Source organism: Micropterus salmoides, unplaced genomic scaffold (assembly GCF_014851395.1).
Source record: "Micropterus salmoides isolate LMB-PRFRI ecotype aquatic unplaced genomic scaffold, ASM1485139v1 Ms_hic_scaffold_8, whole genome shotgun sequence".
Taxonomy (NCBI): domain Eukaryota; kingdom Metazoa; phylum Chordata; class Actinopteri; order Centrarchiformes; family Centrarchidae; genus Micropterus; species Micropterus salmoides.
In genome coordinates, this window is record NW_024044570.1 from 18,363,248 (window position 1) to 18,383,601 (window position 20,354).

The 20,354-nt window shown below is 40.2% G+C and overlaps 1 protein-coding gene and 1 long non-coding RNA gene across 7 annotated transcripts in view; both read left to right on the plus strand.

Moving 5' to 3' along the window:
• tln2b (talin 2b) overlaps positions 1-10,905 on the plus strand; it is an 83,623-nt gene extending 72,718 nt beyond the window's left edge. For 4 of the 6 annotated variants that reach the window (XM_038706818.1, XM_038706820.1, XM_038706821.1 and 1 more), the window contains exons 48-58: positions 769-885; positions 1,426-1,611; positions 2,124-2,231; positions 3,290-3,395; positions 4,157-4,162; positions 4,660-4,784; positions 6,830-6,955; positions 7,049-7,111; positions 7,249-7,431; positions 7,509-7,634; positions 8,594-10,905. In XM_038706818.1, the coding sequence (XP_038562746.1) occupies positions 769-885; positions 1,426-1,611; positions 2,124-2,231; positions 3,290-3,395; positions 4,157-4,162; positions 4,660-4,784; positions 6,830-6,955; positions 7,049-7,111; positions 7,249-7,431; positions 7,509-7,634; positions 8,594-8,722 (1,275 nt within the window). In that variant the 3' untranslated portion in view covers positions 8,723-10,905. The remainder of the gene's footprint in view (positions 1-768; positions 886-1,425; positions 1,612-2,123; positions 2,232-3,289; positions 3,396-4,156; positions 4,163-4,659; positions 4,785-6,829; positions 6,956-7,048; positions 7,112-7,248; positions 7,432-7,508; positions 7,635-8,593) is intronic. The other 2 variants (XM_038706819.1, XM_038706823.1) reach the window with 1 other exon arrangement.
• Positions 10,906-12,418: 1,513 nt separating this feature from the next.
• LOC119894216 lies at positions 12,419-16,461 on the plus strand. Its single transcript, XR_005442892.1, has 2 exons — positions 12,419-12,621; positions 16,320-16,461. It is a non-coding gene; the product is annotated as an uncharacterized LOC119894216 (long non-coding RNA).
• The last annotated feature ends 3,893 nt before the right edge of the window (positions 16,462-20,354 follow it).

Consider the following 20,354-nt stretch of genomic DNA (forward strand, 5'->3'; position numbering starts at 1 on the left):
TCATTTTAGTCTTGATCGTCATGACCACAGTCACACCTCCCAACTGCTGAAGAATAAAAACTAAAGATTAGACCTTTTATATCTAACCTTGGTACAGCTGTGTTCGCTGCAATAGAGAAACAAAGATGTAAGTATTTAATCAGTGACAGAGCCAGGGATACCTCTGAGCCAAAGATTTGCTTTGTCTTCTGCAAATGTTTAAAAATTTTTTATATATTTATTTATTTTTCTCACAACTATCACACTAAGCACAGCACGTATCTCTAACTGTTGCATGAGGTTTCTTGTATTTTCTCATCTAAATGGAATTAGGGCCACCCATGGACCTGGCTATGTTGACAGATTGTTTCTGTTCCTCTAACATATGGTGACCTCCAAATGGGACCATCTCAAACTCCCGGTTATCATGTTGCTCAAATTCCTAACCTAATAATGTACACTTTGCTGAATGCAGCGCAGACAGAACAGAATGTGTCACCATGAATAAAACTTGAATTTTTGAGTTTTTTCCCCCCCTTCCAAGTTGTCAGTGAATAAACTGTATTACCAGCAGTGAATCACTCTCTTTTAATTTGAAATTCATCACGCGGTGTTTCTTCAGCAGGTGATCGCTTTCATTTTCATTAGATAAGTGTAACTGTTATTCACTGTAATGGAATCAGTCAAGGGGGAGTCAAAAATAATGTTGTAATGTTTTACTGCTGAGGAGAAAGAGCGCCACCTCCTGGTTTGACTGCGAGCCTCATCATTACTCACTTTATTTGACAGGTCATGGTGACCAACGTGACGTCTCTTCTAAAAACAGTGAAGGCAGTGGAGGATGAAGCAACCCGCGGGACGAGGGCACTGGAGGCCACCATTGAATGCATCAAGCAGGAGCTGACAGTAAGAGCTCCTCACCGGCCGAAACCGCTTCTTTATGGTCTTTTGGGAGTCAGATGATGAGACACAGCCTCTCTACAAAGCTGGCCCAAAGAGGGTCAGGGATATCTATGTCTATTATTCTGAACAAAACAGGGGAGCTTTTTGTTCTTTTTTCCTTTATCTGTCCGGCTCCTTTCCTTCCCCTTCCCTCTCAGCCCCTGAAGCTTTCTCACAGCTCTTATCAGGATCTGGGTAGCAGGCGCAGGCAGAGTGAGAAAGGAAGAAGATTTCAGGAGCTTGTTTTTTTTGTAATTTACTGCTAATCCTTATTGGAGAATCCCCCAGCCCTAGAGGAGGCTTAACTAAGAGCTGCAGCCAAAGCCAAGTTCAACACAATCTACCTAACTCCTAATTATACAACCACCCATATTTGCTCCTCACTTGTTTACACATTCTGCTGCCATAGTCTAGAGTCCATATGCACTTCTTCATGTCCCATCTGTATTAACATATCTGAGCCACTAGCATGCCTATATCCAACTACCTGTGTCTGTGGGTAAGGTGTTCCAGTCCAAGGACATCCCAGACAAGCACACCACACCCGAAGAGTTCATCCGCATGACAAAGGGCATCACCATAGCAACGGCTAAGGCAGTGGCTGCAGGCAACTCTGCTCAACAGGAGGACGTTATCGCCACTGCCAACCTGAGCCGCAAAGCCATCTCCGATATGCTGACTACCTGCAAGGTGCTAATCCACACTGCCCTGCCAGAACAGGCCTCACACAGACATCACCAGGCTGCCAGGGAACATGTGAGCCCATCCTGCTGAGAGCAGATAGGACATTAGAGTCTAGTCTACTTTACGGCTGCTCCCGCTGGTAGTGACTCAGTCACATTTTAAAGTCGTGCAGCGGAGCATCAGTCAGGATGTCCTTCAGTGACTGAGCATTTGTAACAAGGCAAAACCAGAATGAATACAAAGCAGGCATGCATTTTAGGGTATGCTTTTGGCAATCAAGGCATGACAAACTAATTAGTTTTTCATTAGCTATGAATTTGATATGTGCTTGGCACTAGATAATGTACATATCAACATCCCAAATTGTATAGAGGCCGTTCTGGACCTCACATATCACAGGTATACTTTTATGTCAGGACTTGTGTTAACTGTTAAATAAATAAAATTCTAGGGGGGACAAGTTTTGTGTCCTTTTCTTTTTTAATTTACCATACAACATGGTTTTCACACCCTTCCAGCAAGCAGCCTGCCACCCAGAAGTGGGCGAAGAATTGAGGAGTAAGGCCCTGAAGTATGGCTCTGAGTGCACCACCGGATACATCAACCTTCTGGAGCAAGTGCTGCAGGTTAGAAAAAGAAATTCTCATTAATAAATGATGGAAGTTACTTGCGTTTGTGTGTGTGTGTGTGTGTGTGTGTGTGTGTGTGTGTGTGTGTGTGTGTGTGTGTGTGTAGCAACAGTGTGGAAGAGTGGATCTTGATATTTACCAGTACCAAGTGAGGTTTTACTGTTTTTGTCTGCAGGTTTAAATCCTCTCATTCTTGAAAAACCATTCCGGGCTTCCTTTCAGTCATCTGCTTAATTCACTGTAGCGTCACCATTAACCAAAAAATTAGGCGATATTCTATGTACAAATCCAACAGAAATACCCAAACCAACAATAAACTGATCCTTGTATCAGGCGTTATCTTTGTAGCTAAAGCCTGATTTTGCTTATTTTTCGGTGTCACAGGCCTCTCTTGTTGTCCAGAAACTACTTTTCTTGAGGTAGTTGTCAATAAGAGAAATATAGAATAATGCCAACCTTATCTTTGAAAGAAGGTCTCCTAAATGATAACCAGCCAGTGAATGACAAAACTGACGACTGCTATATCCGTCTGTAACCACATTAATCTTAAAAAATGTATGTTTTATACATATAAAAAATAAACATATATAAGATGTCTTACACCACAATGTACCCCTGCTGAAGATCTGATTTAATTTCTGAGCACCTTGTTGCATAAATCTGCAAATTAATCAGCAAAACAAATTTTCATAAAATCCCTTATTTAATGATAACACTCCCCATATGTTATGTGAAGACAAGGACAATTGCTAATTAATGTATTAAGTAGCTTAATTAATTATTTTACTTGCATAATTAATTACGAGTACATCATGTTGGTTCTGGCAGGACATTAGGCCACTACAGGTGTCTTGTGTATAATTTGTGGTTGTATAAAGAGTGTCCTGTCTCTACTTTGCCAATCAACTAAGAACCAAATATGAAACATATTGCAACCATAACTGAATTAAATAGTGACAGTGCAGACTCCTTCATCAGGTCAATCTTTATTACACGCCTCTTGTTCACGTGCGTTCGTGTGTGCATGTGCACATTTTGGGCTGTTGTATTTTCAGGTGCTGCAGAAGCCCATGCCCGAACAGAAGCAGCAGCTGGCCGTACACTCGAAGCATGTGGCAGCGTGTGTGACAGAGCTCGTCCAGACAGCTGAGGCCATGAAAGGTGAGGCCACACACATTGCTGATACACACACTCTCTTACAACATTGCCACACACTCTCTTACAACAACGCACACAAACGAAAGTTTGGCTGAACAACCTTTAGTTATCAGTGACCCCACTCTGGCCAATGTCAGGATTATAAGGACCATTTAACACAAATGACAGTTGTGTATATTTAGCATTCCAAGCGTTTGTGATACTTGAAACAGCGTAATGTAATTTTATTAGGAGGCATGAATTTTACAGAAGCTTGTGTGCTGTCCAAAAATTGTCTGTGAGCCCTTAAAGCCACTGCAGGGTAACAGGGAAAGCTGAAAAAAAATAAGACTTGAGGAGATTCCCATTCAGAGCCAACTCAATTTGATAAAATGTTTTGTTTTGTTTTTTGAAAAACAGGATTATGAAGATTTTAGAGAATAGTCAAAGGAGTTCTAATCCTCTCGAATGAATGATATTATGGTGTTATTGTGTCAAGTCACCAAAGCTGTCTGTGTCCGTAATAAAGATGGGTCATGAAATCGTACCACAGAGTGATTGCCATGTAAATTGTTCCAAATTAAGCTCTGTATGATGGTTATGAACAAACGTACAAGTGTTTCCTCTAGAAGCTGCACTGCTGCATCTGACAGGAGTAATAGATTGAGTTTGGATGAGAATTAGATTTCAGCGTATAGCCTGAGACCCAGCGGGGCTATCCACTTCACCTCTCTAATGTCCCATGTGCTCTCTCTCTCCCCCTCTCTCTCTCTTTGCTGCTTCAGATGGAGGTAAGTGGGGAAGGGTGTGTTTTGTTCCTCCAGATCACCTTTCATAGAGTCAGAAGGGGGTAGAGGAGTAGACGGCTTGGGAGTGGGCGTGCAGAACAGATTTCCCCAGAGCTCAACATAATCTATGAAAACATTGTTCCATCTGCTTTACCAAGCTGTTCCCAAACTGCTCCGTTTTATGGGCACTTAAAAACCTATAAAAAGACAATGATCCATCAAATGTGCATTTCCTCTAACTTTTCATTTATCTTATTTAACTTTGAGGCATTGCTATCATACTGCAAGTAATTCTTTTGGAGTGTATAGTGAGTGTGGCTACAGTTGAAGTGGGTTGAGATTTAGAATCTCTGACGTCTGGATTGTGTGAAAGTGCATGAAAAGCCTTTAAAGCATACTGTTGATCTCTTGTTACATAAAAAAAAATGGTGTTTATTTTGTGAGTCTGTACAAAAAAACATGCAATAACCAACGCATGGGCATGTGATGCTCCTGTTCAGGATCGGAGTGTGTGGACCCCGAGGACCCCACTGTCATCGCCGAGACTGAGCTCCTCGGAGCAGCAGCGTCCATTGAAGCTGCAGCCAAGAAACTAGAGCAGCTGAAACCCAGAGCCAAACCCAAGGTATAAGTGCCCCTCTCACCCTTTCCACCCACACAAACCCACGCACAGCTTTTTGCTATTAATCAGCAGGGAGGCGAAGTGGGCCAAAGGTAGGAAAAGGTGACACTGACTTTGAAGTGGAGTCTTCTTTTTCAGTGACTGAGCTGCTGTCTCGATATCATTAAAGGAGAAAAAAAAAATCTGCATTACACATACCAAGTTGACTCAGGCAGCTGGTCCAGTGAGCAAACACATGATGCCTTGGAAAACTTTCTTCAAAGGCACGTTTGGACATTATTTTGAGTTTTGTTGCCAGGAGACGCAATTACACTGCTGGGTCCTCCAGCTTATGTTGGAATGAGTTCAAATGTGTGATGAACTGTTGTGACCCTTTCCGAAAGAGAGGGCCTCTGTCTTATTTCATTTGTTTTATTGCAGTGGCTTTTTCAGCCTGTTAATCATCCCCCCACGCTGTGGTATTGCCTAAAAAACAAAACAACTTTTACCGCATCATATGCAGAGAAAATAGGTGGGAGGTGGTGGTGATAGTGAAATTACTTTTGTTCTTCTGTATGTAATACATGGTTGTGTTTGCTACTGCATGATTGTGTTGTTTGTTTCTGTCTCTGGAGACTGGATAGTTGGGTCCTAGTGCTCTTCCTTCTGTACATGCACCTGTAGTGCTCACCCCCTTCTCTGTACCTCTTCCTGTACAAAGTGATTGTCAGCTCAACCCTCAGCCCGTATGACATGAAGGAAAGCATATTTAGTCTCCCCCAGTTTTAATAAAGTCCACATAATGCTCTGTCTCATACTTTAATTCCACAGCTACAGACTCCATTTATGGGGACCTTCATATTTATGAAAAGGGATTAGTGAATGAAAAGCTTTTCCTCTTTTAGATGTCGGTGTCTCCCTCTAGTGATCTAATAGGATGCAAGCCTTACCTAATAGCATTTAAAGGGGGACTACCTTTCAAGTTTTACCCTGTTTTTTCCCCATGTGAGGACAGTTCAAAATGTATTTACGAACATTTCTTATTCTCCTCCATATTCAGAAATGATCAAAATGTTTGTCCATCCATCATCTGTTTTTATATATTGATGTAAAGGACAAAAAAACAGTTCAAAGACAGAACTCTGATCATAAAGGCAAATTTTCATTCCACAGATTCTGAAACAATTACAGAGCACCATATATGGTGCCATATATTTTTTAATAATGACAATGTTCTACCCTGAGTAAATTTTTTACTGAGACAAAGCTTACAGAATACCACATTTTAATACTCAGAGCATTAAACCACCCGAAAGTCTGAAAAATCTCCTTCTTCCTCTTTTTTTACTCTCTTCTCTGCTCCTTCGTCCCTCTCACCCTATCCCAGCATGCATCCTTGCCCTGCCTCCCCCCTTCACCCTTTCCTAGCCGTTGTAGACCTGGAAGCCTTCTCTGCAGGGCTCTGTCTGATATGTTTGATATATTAGGTTGTTATTCAGTCCAACTATATATCAAACATATTCCTACAGTGTCCCGCCCTGTCTCCAGCCACCTGTGCCTTAATGTGTTTATGGAGGTCTGTGGTCGATCACATGTTGTTGACTGCTGATTTTTTGAACTGTCTCTGAACTGATGCTCTGTGATCTTCATAATGGCATTCAGTTCGGGTTTGGAAACCATAACTACAGTACCTACCACTCTGCAGTGTTTTTCTGGGAATTTGAGGAAGCTGGAGGGGTTGACTTGGATATTTAGATTCCAATATTGTTTTATATTCTTTATATGTAAATTCTACTTGTTTTAGGCATATTATCAAATTATACATAAATGATTCAAGGAAGTAAATTAAGCAAAACGTACAGACAAAAGGGTTGAACAGTTTTGTTTTTCAAAATCCAGATACAGTAATAAAATTATAAAAAAACTTTTGGTGATCATGACTCATGATCTTAGTATTCATAAAATCCTGGTTACGGCTCTGGTTGACCTGTTGACACAGTAATAATTGTCGCATTTATTGTAGCATTCTATATGTGTAAGTCTAATTTAATATGTGGTTTTACTTTCAGCAGGCAGATGAGACACTGGATTTTGAGGAGCAAATCTTAGAAGCAGCAAAGTCCATCGCTGCAGCAACAAGCGCGCTTGTCAAATCTGCATCAGCAGCTCAGAGAGAACTGGTGGCACAAGGCAAGGTCAGTCAACTCAGACACTCTGCAAGATACAATATATTACTAATAATGTAAAACAACACATAGGTTGTGTTTTTTACCCAATGTCTACCTCAGGTGGGATCCAATCTAGCCAATGCAGTGGATGACGGCCAGTGGTCACAAGGTCTTATATCAGCAGTAAGTATTGCTGCCTAACACTTTGAACATGTCGACAAAGTACTGTATAAACATTACACTGTATGTAATGTAATCCAGTTTAAAACAAGATGTAAACCCAACCCAAGAGCATGTGAGCAATTTATTGTTTGCTGCAGGCACGTATGGTAGCGGCAGCCACCAGTAACCTGTGTGAGGCAGCTAACGCCTCAGTGCAGGGCCATGCCAGCGAGGAGAAGCTCATTTCTTCAGCCAAACAGGTTGCGGCCTCCACAGCTCAGCTGCTGGTGGCCTGCAAGGTGAAGGCTGACCAGGATTCTGAAGCCATGAGGAGACTACAGGTAACACTGAAACACCATTTTAATGCATCTGTTGGAAGGACTCTGTGCATGCTAACTTTGAGATTATCTGTTTGAAGGCTGCTGGCAACGCAGTGAAGCGAGCTTCAGACAACCTGGTGAGGGCTGCTCAGAAAGCAGCATTTGACAAGACTGAAGATGACAGTGTGGTGGTAAAGACCAAATTCGTTGGAGGCATAGCTCAGGTGAGAGAAAAGCCTAAAAAATGTTTATGTGAGACCTGGAACCGGAATCATCTCTGTTGTGTGGTTTGCCCTTTTCACGGAATGTTTGCACCTCTCGCTGATATGCCAAAATGCCACCGTCATTTTTTTCCCGAAATTGTGATGAGCTGCTGTGGATAAACAGCCCATCAGCTTCATTTCAAAGCTGTTTGCCAGGTTTACCAGACACCCAGAGCTGCAAAACATCACATCTCTTGAAGTCTTGAGAATTTGCTTCTTTTTGATCTTAACAAGAATTTTACAGTAATTGAGGAGTGAGTGTCTCTTTTTCCAAAACCTCAGGGTGCTACAGGAAGCTTTACTTTTCATCTTGATTGATTGGGTTCCTGTCTCAGTCAGTGGTGCAGCTCGGCTGGGCATCAGCTTGTCAGTTTTTCTATCTAACGAGAGAGGCTCGCTGTCTCATTGATTTCTGATGATTGTCGCACTGAGGGGAACTTTGGACAACATTATTTGTTTAACCACTTTGATTGACCATTTATTGTTTTTTTAAACACTAGTATTATCAATAATTTTAAAATGTTATAGCCTAATGCTTACTATCCTTACAACTAACTAACTAAGTTATTTTCATAAAATGATGAAATCTGACTTAGGAACCACTAGTGATTGACAGCTAATGTAACAACAAAGCACATGCAAAACTAAAGTTGTCATGAAATTATCTATTCAAGTTTTGCTGTAATGTTTAAATGCTTCTTTCTACATGCATCACTACCGATCTTCTCATCTTATGTAAATGTACAGTATAGACATGTTTAGGAAATGTGGTTAATTTTAATAAAATGTTCCTGTATTTTCTCCTCTGTGTTGTGCTTAGAGTTAACTGACAGTATGAGCTGATTCTCAGCCATCCACAGGAATGAGATTATGATGAGTAGAAGGCACATTTTCTGTCAGCTGTTCCTGTGTGTCCTCAGATCATTGCAGCTCAGGAGGAGATGCTGAGGAAGGAGCGAGAGCTGGAGGAAGCACGAAAGAAGCTGGCTCAGATCCGACAGCAGCAGTACAAGTTCCTGCCCAGCGAGCTGAGGGAGGATGAGGGCTGATTGGCTTGAGCGGACAGGATGTGCGCTGCGCTGACGAGACCCGCCTGTCATGGGGAGGTGTTGCCGATGTACGATTGGCTGCTTTAATCTCATATAACCGAGGAATATACAGCACTTGAAACAGGCCTGTTTGGTGAGAAAACAAGTGCCTGTGCTCTATAGTGTATTTGTGTGTGTGTGTGTGTGTGTGTGTGTGTGTGTGTGTGTGTGTGTGTGTGAATGGTATTGACATTCAATATTGAGAAGGTTGTTAGAGTTGTCACTTAAAGGAGGATGAGACAGTATGATGAAGTTGTATGATAAACGTATCATTGCTTTGTGAGTGTTACTGCATCATGAGCGTCACTGACTGTTACAATCATGAATCAAAGGTATTGCGAATACAGTAATTCTTTATAATCATTGAATGTTTTATAATTGTTAAAGGTTTGGAGCAAAGAGAAATGAACTGATGATATCTCTGCAACTGGCAGAACAAACCTTAGGGTCCATAGCTTGTATTTTAAATGTAAAAACCTCAAAGGGTTAATAACAAGGCAGGAGAGGTGGGTGCCTCATTTCAGCACTGGCATGCATGCACCATAATGTCTATACATATCAATGAAGCTACTAACCAATAGAGTAGTATAGAGTGGAAAGGCACTCGTGTTTTACTGATAAAAATGTGAACTTGGGGTTTGCTGCTAAACTAGCAAATCTTTAGCGTTCAAGGATTCTAATTAAACTAAACCAAACAATGGGGGGTTCTGATTGGAGTTCATGTCAAATAGAAAAAAGAAAATAACAGACCACTGACCAAAACTAGCTATACAGATATTTATTCTTGACTGATTTCTTTTAAAGAAACTAATTGTTCTTAAAGAGCAGACAGGTGTGATCTGTGTTATTCAGATAATCTGGACTATATGTGACCAAATATGTCATGCTGCTTGTACATCATGCCACTTCACGTAATCCCACCAGTTCTTCCCTTATATACACAGAGCTGTGTAAAGAATATATGTTTACATTATCGCTCATGTTTGTTCTCTCTTGTCTTCATGTTTTAATTCTTCCCCCATTAACACTGGCCAGATTTTGTTCAGGTATCCACTGTACTGCACGCGCGCACACACACACACACACACACACACACACACACACACACACACATACACACATATACAGTTATTCTCCACCAGCCACTGCCCTGTCATAGTAAAGGCATTCTCAGTTTAGACTGGCTGTCTATAGCAATACATTACACTGAATATCCTAGCAAGATAATAATGAGACTCTGCGCTGTTAATGGTTGAAAGACTGGTTGTGTGCAATGATATTTGGCTTTTGGCTCTTGAATTGAATGAAACAAGCATACGTTCTGCACTGATAAACTTACAGCACTGACGAAGGCAATTTAAAGCTTCCATTATATTAAATGTAGGACATTCTCCTTAAAACTAGAAGGCTTTGAGCTCTGATTGAGGAAACAAGGAAATGATGATTTTCATTAGTATGTTAATGAATAATATATTGGAAATTTTAAGCAGTTCATCTCCTCAGTCTGTCCATGCCAGTGTCTGGTCTGCATTTTGTACTAGTGCCTTACTTGAGTCTGCCCTGCAAGCAGCTCAAGATCAGGCTGGGTGGGAGCCTGAGCCTTGTCCTCTCTGGATCAGAACATTATGCCAGTCTGTTCCCCATCAGGGTCTTAATAAACTGTCACCTAGTTCTTTGCCATACAATACAATGCCTTTGCTGGTGGCCTATTTGCCTACAGTGTTATAATGCTAATATCAAAGGGCATCTGTGGATACCTTAGGATTTAGAGACCATATCGGAAGACTAACACTAGACTGCATTCCATGAGCATGTGGCAATTTGTTTCTGAAGTCGAGGAATTGTTGCAGTCATTATGTCCCTCTTAAATGTAGGACCGAATCGCCTCCTTGTTTCATTGTCTAACCACTAAAAATACGTTTTTATCAGTAAATGTAAGAATTACCTTAAAATATATTGTCTAACTGATCTGTGCAAGTATTAACTGAATTAGAAAAAGTTACTAGCTCTGTTATGAATAGGTGTTGTGCTTTCTTTAACAGACTGCATTAGTTTTATGATTTGAAGCTGTATGTATGATATTTATCTGGTCACAAAAGTATTTTTTGTATTCACCAAAAATAAAGAGTTTCAAACAACCAGTACCGTTAAGATTGTGTTGTCCTTTTTCATCTAGTCGACAAACGTCATCCTGCATTCTTTCCAGCAGATGTCAATATTGTCCTTCATAGTTCTGTCAGAGGGGTCAGTGGAGTGAAGTGTTTTGAGAAATATGTTGTAGTGGAAGGATTGGCAAAGGTAACCAGACCAAATATGGACATAGTGGATGTGCTTTTTTTCCCCCTTCTGGTTCACAGACAGACCCTGAAGTATGCAGTGACTCCCATTTAGATGTTTTGGTTCCCATTCATTTTGCACCCTGAGTTACACAGCTAAAACCTTTGTAATAATAATAATCTTTATTTGTAGAGAACCTTTTATAACCCATGTTATAAAGTGCTTCACCAAGGCAAAAAAGACGAAGAAGTAGCTCGTCTAACATATGCTGGTCTGCCACTTTTGAAAATTTTGAAATGATTGAAACTGGAGCTTGGCCTCTTTTCCTCAGGTGATACAAAACTTATTTCACTCTGAAGCTGATCTTCTTTCTTTGTCTGCAACAATATGGGGGCAGAGTGTAAAGCATAGTTAGAGGTGGTCAGCACAATGCACATCGTCAAACACCATATTTGGTTGGTTGAGTGTTTTGGTTTCAAGAAAGGTCAAGCCACACAGTGGAGTGGGGAAACTGAAGTCATGTGTTTAACTGGGAGAGCCCATCTAATACTTCCTTGAAACATACAGTAAACCTTAGCATCAACAGTATGCATCTCTGGCATCCTAAATGACTTCTATTTGCTGTGTTGGAATTTTTGTTTTGCAGTCACTGTGAGTTGTGCCATGCCTAATACACATAGCCTGGCAGCCATTAAGTTTAGACTTTGTTACACGCTCAAGTTCTGAAAAATGAAGCCATGTTAGCCTGTGGCTAAACCAAATGACATTGGGTCAACTCTCCATTTATATTTTCCATTTTCATTGTTTCATCACTAATCTATATTATGGTAAATAAGCCATGGCAGAACAACAACAAATGCACTTGGCTGATATGTTTATATATTTTACAGTGTGAATAACAGGCATTAATGTATACTCAGAAGTGAGACTGTGCAGGAATAGAGTCATGGCTTCAGCTAAGAACAGCCTCAGTGAAACTAATAGTTGTCACACTGAAGAGCTATGTAGCCACTTACAGCATTTTAATAATACCCCTTGAAATTTCAGTGTTTATTAGTTTCATCATTTGACTTTTGGGGAAATACTTTTAATGTTATACTACTACACTGAACAATGGTGAAATCTTTATATATATAAAAGAACAGGCATACATCTCACTATTGAAAGAAACCTGTATGTGAACTGAATTTGGTCAGTCTATTTTTATTTGGAACCCAATTCTGGAAAGGCTAAAATTATAAAACAGATTTAGAGGGCATCGTGATCTTTTACAGCATTAGAGAGGGAAACTGCCCTAAGCCAGTTTTCTCCACTTCTAGAGAGTGATGGAGGAGGAAGTGAGGTTTGGAAAAAATGCAGAACAGGAAAGGCTTTTGGGTTTTGGGCTGGGTCATTTGTCCAAAGCATGCTACTGACACTTTCATTTTTGTCATAGACAATATTTCAATCTGACAGTGTCTTTATTTCACAGGTCCGTGTCAGGTCTTTGAGCAATGTGAGAGAAGTTCTCATTTCTTGTCGTTTTCAGCTGCTTTCCAAGCACAACATCCCGTTCTTCAGGATTTTCATGAAAGCTTACAGAAGTAAGTGTTTTGTGGTTACAATTACGTTGAGAGTGATTGATATACACAGCATGTCATAGTACAGCTTGCCCAAGCTGTTAAAACAGTAAAACCCAGCATTGTTCATGGGTTGAAACTCTGTTAATGTTTGGCTTCAGTCCATTTTGTCAGGAAGTGTCACATAGCCCAGACCCAAAGATAGCATGGCAGCGAGAAGGTAGAAGGCACTTAACAAACTGCAGAGGAGAAATTACAAACACCTCTCAGAAATTTCAGATTTCGAGGGAAAAAAGACTGAACCATCTATTATGTCCATCATTATCCAAGTTTCCTTCAGTGAGGTACTTGATGTTCCAGGGATGTGGCCAGTGTAAAGTGTGCGTGTAGTGTATGGACTTTGTACAAGACAATTGTATTCAATTAAATGCTCTGAAAAGCCTGAAAGAAAGAAACACAAAGGAATATTAGCAGTGACTTGGTTTTTACTAAGGCCATCGTGTTTAAAGGAACCTCATACTCACATACCGCCCCTCTGCCTGCTCTGAGAAGCAGTGCTCCCTAACATAAACCTGGGAGACAGCAGCTGATGGATCTAAAAGAGCCTTTTACTCAGGTCTGGAACACATGACTATTTTAGGTCATCAGTGGGGATCTCCTAACATGCTGGCTCTATAACCTACCCACTGTGCAGTCTGTGGTTTAATGGGTATAGTAAACAGAGTCTGTAGAGATTACTCCTGTGCTTTGGTAACTTAGAACTGGTTAATGTTTATATGATCTATGTGTTTATGTGATTTCACAAAGTTAAAATCTAATGGGTTAGAGTAATATTGCTCTAAATGATGAGTTGTTGATTTCACAGATAATTATAGATGTAAGTCCCATGAGACGGAGTGGGGTGGATTAGATGAAATCAAAAACGTGCTTTCTATGTAAAATTACAACAAAAAAAAGTTGGTTCACATACTCTAGGCTTGAACCGTGCAGCCAAATGTCGTGAGAGTATATTTTGAGTATCAAATTACAGGAAGTCTCCCACATTCAGGCCATTATGAAATGCAACAGCAGACAGAATTCACCCATTTTGAGCTAACAGGTGGGTGGTGCTTTATGTGAAGTATGTGAGTTAATTGCAGTCCCCGTCAGAGTGTCCATCCTCTGCTGAGTGACAGTGCTTGCTGTCCATTTCTCCAATGACGGCCCAGCAGCTCCTTTAGCCGTCATGTAAGGAAGGCACAGTATTTCTCAGTCAGCAGGGCTATATTGGGTCTGAGCTGAGACTTGCACCTTGGGTGCTAATTTTGGACAGCTCCACAAGTAACACTAGGAATATCTACTAAATGATATCTTCTGACTCCAACACCCGCTCTTCCAAAATCTCCAAGTTCTCCAAGTCTTTTTTCTCAGTTTTGTTCATGCCTGAAACAGTGTTGAGAATGAGCTGCGGAACAGGGGAACTGTCTGTCTCCGACTGGGCTGCAGACTGGAACTGATCTGCAGTGTCTCCTGGGATTTAAGCTGTCTAGAGTGAAATGTAACACTCGTCCATCCAAACCCTCTGTCTTAATAAGGAAACTTTGCTCTACACTCGTAATGTGACGGGCCACATTTCTGCAGAGAAAAAAGTGCTTGGCTCCTTTTCTTCTCTCAATCCTGCGGCCTCCCCGCCCTGTATTAAAGCTGAATAAACACTCCACTCAGTGCTCAGCAGATTTTTCTCAACACTGATGCCAATTTTCATGAGAGGATTTGGTGTGGAGACAGCCAGAATGATCAATCAGTGTGACTTCAGCCATACTATTATGTCTTGCATGGACAGTTTGTCTGTCTGCCCTTCTTCTGCTGTATTTACTCAGCTGATTACCTTTGATAGATCCAGGGAGTAACCAAGAAACTTCACAGTCTTTCACAATGGTGGAAAATAAAGTATATATATTTACTCAAGTACTGTACTGTACTTACATTTAGAGGTTCTTGTACTTTTTTCCACTTTATGTAATTTTATACTCCACAAGCTACATTTCAGAGGGCAATACTGAACCTTTTAATTCACTATATTCATTTGACAGCTGTAGTTACTCATTATTTTTCTTTTTTTTTTATAAAAAAATGTAATTTAGTTGTTAACAGTTCCACCAAAGAGTAATTCCGCCATAAACTTTTCAAATGGTTTCATTTAGAGATTGGAGCAAAGTGTATAAAAAATGTATACTTTTTTTGTGAATTTGGGTAGCAGAACTTTGTATTTGTTTTGTTTCTTTCTATCCCTCACTTTTATCTTGAGAGCCTTAAGAGGGGGCTAAACCCCTAGGTTGGAAACCACTCGACGACCTCCACCTCAACCAGCTACGACAGTAAAATGCTATGTCCTCATTGATGAAATTTAATAATGCTAACATAAGCCATTTTTCTTAAGAGCATGTACTTTGTGTTGATAATACTTTTTATAAGCAGGGTTTTAGATGCAGGACTTTTTTACGTTATTGTTGGTGTGTTTACTTAACTAAAGGATCTGATTCTTCCACATCTGGTCTTTCTCATTCTTTCAATGGGAGTGATGTGTTCTTTAGGCAGCCTCAGAGCATAATTATCCTCTTGTCATACTGTATATTGTTATCTCAGCCATCCAAGGCCTTGGGACAGGAACTAACCAGACCACACCATGTGGATGTCTATATTTTCTCACGTCTCCACACGCAGACAGTTGTTTTATGACTGGCTTTGCACAATTGTTTTATCCAGCTCACTAGCTATGAACCTGAGCCTGCCTGGAAAACAGTCACGGTATCTGATCAAATACGGGGCTGCAGTCAGGCTTTGGTACAAGAATGCAGGTGCCGCAGAGCTGTGGGTTCCTGTGGAATTCCTCACTTTAGAGAGACCACTGTGACTGGGTTTCACTGAACATAGCCTGCAAGCTTTCAAACAGCCACTCAAAACCACAATGGAATGTCTCATCACCGTAGATTCTCACACACACTCCACATTATGGCTTTTTTTCAGCCAAGCTATGATCATTATGCGGTTTAAAGTTCATAAACTTGGTATAAACCTTCACTTTCACTTTCAAATTTAGAAAACTGAACTTTTTGTTTGCCAACAATGGAAATTGTAAATGTTTTAGTAATGATTATTTTCCCTCAAGGAGAGCAGATGGATTTTGTTGTTAAGAGAGGGTGTATTCAGAGAAGTTTGTTTGTAAAGAAAGGGAAACTGACATTCTACCATAGAAGTCCAACATCCTCCTCCTCTTGCCATTGCTTCGTTTATCTGCACCATAGGGCTCTGACAGGCAAGGCTGTAACAGGAGAACAGTGGCTAAGCTGGAAGTGCATACCAAGAAGTTTTATAGCCCTGTGGAATGGAAAGAAATATCGAGTACATCTTTGGACCGCACAAAAAGCCCCCACAACGTAGCCCTCTCCTCTGTCTCCTCCACCTCGCTTACACCAGAGAGCCCATATATGGACACATATATGAAAGATTCTCCCTCTGTGTAAACACGGAAACTTCTAGCCTCGTGACATGAGGGTCAAATGATTGAAGACAAATATTTAAAGTGGGCTACAACATGACTCTGGGCAGCTGTAGACTTAGATATAAAACTAGTAAGAGCAAGCAACATTTGTTAAGAGGGTGAAGATATGAGTGAGCATTTAAGTCAATGATTTAGAAAGATCTTTCAACAGCATCTAACCTCTGAAGGAATTTCTGTGCAGGACAGGACTCTGATGCTTCGGAAGGAATCTCTTATCTGGAACTGGGAGAAGTTCAAGCTGCCTGTAAACAATCATTTACTCCCCACTTCCCTCTTGAATTGCCCTTTACTATGTACAAATAAACACAACGAAAATGCAAAAAGTGTTGTGTGTTGTTTTCTTAAATTGAAGACAGATTTTTATTGCAGAATGGCAGACAGATTTTTTGTTCCAGTATTCGTGCTATGACAAGTCTAGGATTCTAGCATAGCATCCCACAGGAGTTTGAAATGAATCGTGACAGTTTCCCCCGAATGCTTCCTCTCCTCCCCTCTTTTAGTCTAAGCTGTCTGCGCAGCATCAGATATGGCTGACATTCTTGTCTCTCTGTGTGTCCCCATCTGTAGAGGGGGAACACAAACAAACAGACTGGGAGGAGCCCTGCCGAGGCCACAAATATTCCTCCATCATCCCACATTTGCGTTTGCAGTACTGGAAGCCTTTGCTTTTGGTAGTTTTACTCCATAGCTCAGCTTGTTTTCTCTCAATAAGTGTCACTGTGGCTTCTCTGCAAACTTTCTCTTCAGCTTGGAATATTGCATCTAAATCCCAACTTTGAATAATTTAAATAATCTGTATAAAACTAAATATGAGGGTCAAAAATTATCTTAACCTCAAAGATCATATTTCTTACAGTTTTCCCCAAGGTCAACTTTTGAACCATTTCAGTCATGGGGATTTATATAAAATCCCCATGACAAAAATGTTTGTGCCGCATTATCCTGGCCTGTAAGAGGCCTGGCCAGGTATTTACAGTTTGAGAGATGACAGATCCTTTCATTTAACATCAACTACTTCTACTGTAGCAAAAAAACTGGCACAGGGAGAATGTTACCTATCTTCAATGAAGCACCTGCAGCTGAAATATTTGACCTTCATACCTCTGGAATTTGACTCTTCAAATTATTGAGCATGGTGAAAATGCTGGAGATACTGCACACACGGTTTCCATTAACTAAACAGAAAGTTTAAATAGAATCAGATCTGACTGAGCAACACTTTCGTGTAATTTATACCTTAAATGACAGATTTATCACAACACAGAACTGTGCAAGTCAAAGGGCCTCTGCCTTATTGCAACTATCCATCAAGTAAAATATTGTGTGTACTGTGCTCACTCACATATACCAGTTTGAGCCTTATAACCACCAGTTCATGTCAGTGGGACAGAACAGTGAATAAACCTAGCCGCAGTAGGCCATTGACCAGGCTTGGGTTACGGCTTGGGTTGCACCCTCCCAGCACTCCCTCTCCGTTTTTGCTATGCTAAGTGATTATGCCCCTGCATGGAGCTTTCTACTCCCAGGGGTACCGTCTGAAAGAGCGAAGGAGTTCTCTCTATATATATCTGGATGATGTCTGCAGAAATCTCAAGATGGTATTTGACAAGGAGCATGCCAACACTGTGCTTCTCAGAGAGAGAACATGGAGGGAGAGCTCCCCTCAATATTCCCTTTCTGTTCTGTGTCTGTTGCGATCATTAGAGAATAACCACACACATCAGAATGCTGTAGCTTCACACCAATTTTATACTTTTTTGGTAAAGAGCAAACAAAATTCAAGGTTTTTGTCTTTGAGAAACTTGTAATTTGCGCATCAGACAATCTTTGTGACTGAGTTTCAACAGAGGCAGAGACATACTTTCTCTAATGCAGTAACATTTTAGCCATGAGAGAACCTTAAATGTCTCACCCAAGGGTCTCCTTATGCAAAATGATTTCAGCATTTCGGCAAAGTAAAGCACAGCTCCTCCCTGTGCGGCAACTGAGGAGAACCGGACATTCCATATACATAGTGGGTTGTCACTGCAGGCCTTAACAGATTAACTGACACAGTGTTACAGTATTAGTACTAAAGCACTTGGAAAGGCTGCTGTATCATTTAAATTGGCAGGAGGACAAACTGCACTACCACCTCAAGACCACAAAGTTGCACAATTAAACGTCTGAGAGTTCAGGAGTTGTTGATTTTCTGAATATCCATTAGGAATTTGATTATTTGACACCTCATTTTGTCCCATTTACATCTCCATTTACTCATGTATCAGTATAAACACTTTTGTGGGCTCAGATTTGTCTCATGCTTTGATGTGGTTCTCTGTGCTGTATTTTGTACTACCTTGTTTAAAAACATGGCTCCCATAAAACATCTCACATGATAGAAAAGTAAACATAATGATAGCATAGTGAATGTGAAAATAAATTCTGCTCTCCCTGTCCCACTCAGCTGTTGCCTCCTGTAGATGACTAAATCAGGATACAGAGACAATCAGGATTCCAACATTGTCAGTGTTTCTCAGATCTGTCCTAAACATGGGCAACAGTTGTCTGATGGCAAGTGTGTCAGATTCACCGGACATTGTGAAGAAAGAATTCCTCTTTCAGTCAGTCTCAGCTGTTTGCTGTCAATGAGCATGAATACCGAGAAGAGTTTTGGCTTTTTGAATAATGCAATCATTGTTTTCAACATAGACAGAGCCTTCTGAAGACAAATTTGTTGGCAAAGAAGAAAGTATAGCAAGAGAAGAATCACATTTATTTTTTCAAGATTCTTGTTGTTCCTACAAGTCAGTTCCTTGTTTAAGAAATTATGAGTTTTCATGATTCAGTATCATTTCAAATGCTACAAAATGTAAATGGTAGGACATAGGCAAAATCTTTTTCAGATGCTTTCATCAGCTGTTCTGGTAGGAGGCTTTAGAGGCCTTAAGAAGCAGATTTTTTCCAAAGACTACAAAATTATATGTTTGGAGATTTTTTTTTATTTACTCTGGCTGTGGTGCCTTCAGAATGCCACCACAGCCTAAAAACTGCCTTAAATATTGAAGGAGCTTATTATTGCTTTTCTCATGACATGTATAATGTAGTGAACTAAAAAAAAACTTAACTATGCTTTAATCCTTTAGCTCTGTCTTAATGTGTAAGGGCTTTAATTATCCAGTGGGATGTAACTCAGAACGCAGCAGCCTTTCAATAACGTCTGGGCAGAAGGAGAGATTTGTGACTACTTTAATCAAAGCAAGCGTTCTGAGCCCTGGGCTATTTTCACTACGCCAATATGTTAAAGGAAAACATAATAATGGAGCTTATTTTCATTCCCCGAATGCCACAGCAAATCTAGTGTGCCATCACAAACCTCCCATGAGTCTATTAAGTGAAAATGCTGTTTAAGATAATTAAGATCAAATTGCAAATCAAGATTTAAACCAGTGCTTTATTGCCAGTGGTAAGGACATCATGCAGACAAATAATTCTGACAATTTCATATATTAATAAAATATAAACAGCATAAAATAATGTATGCACATAGTATCAAATCTAGAAACATTTACAACTATATGTATAAGACAGCATATTTTATATGTAAAATGATCATCTTTGAAGCACATGATGTCCATTCATGCACACTGTAAACATAAAATAAAGCAAATTATTTAATTCAACAATGCAATACAGTATTTTGGAACATTCAGGGCCATTTATGTGCAGCAGCAACCTCCAAGCTTTATATATAAAGATGTATTAGTTAAATAATTTTTACTCCTGTGCATTATAGAAAAGAAAAATAACTTTTCCAGCCATGTGATCCTATAATCACATGTGTTACTATTGATTCTGATCCAGAGCAGAAGAATTATACAAATGGCAGTCTATTAGAACGTGGGCTGGCCCAAGATTATCTAAATATTGTTCTATTACTGTGCCTGTCAATCAAAGTCTCAGACCAGGCTGATGCCTGAATTACCAGGACAATACCTACAATTGTAGTCAGGCAATATGAAGAGAAAATTGTAAACACCATACCTGATATCATCATTCTCTGTTGTTGTCTTGGTCATATTTTACTACTCACTGAGTGAAGTCTGAAGACTGAGCAGCCCATTTGATTCTACAAGCATGAACAAGTCTGCCAGGCTTAGCAACAATAATGTACAAAACAGACCAAAGCTCGAGCAATACATGGATTATTTTAGGGGGCATATCTCATAGCACAAGA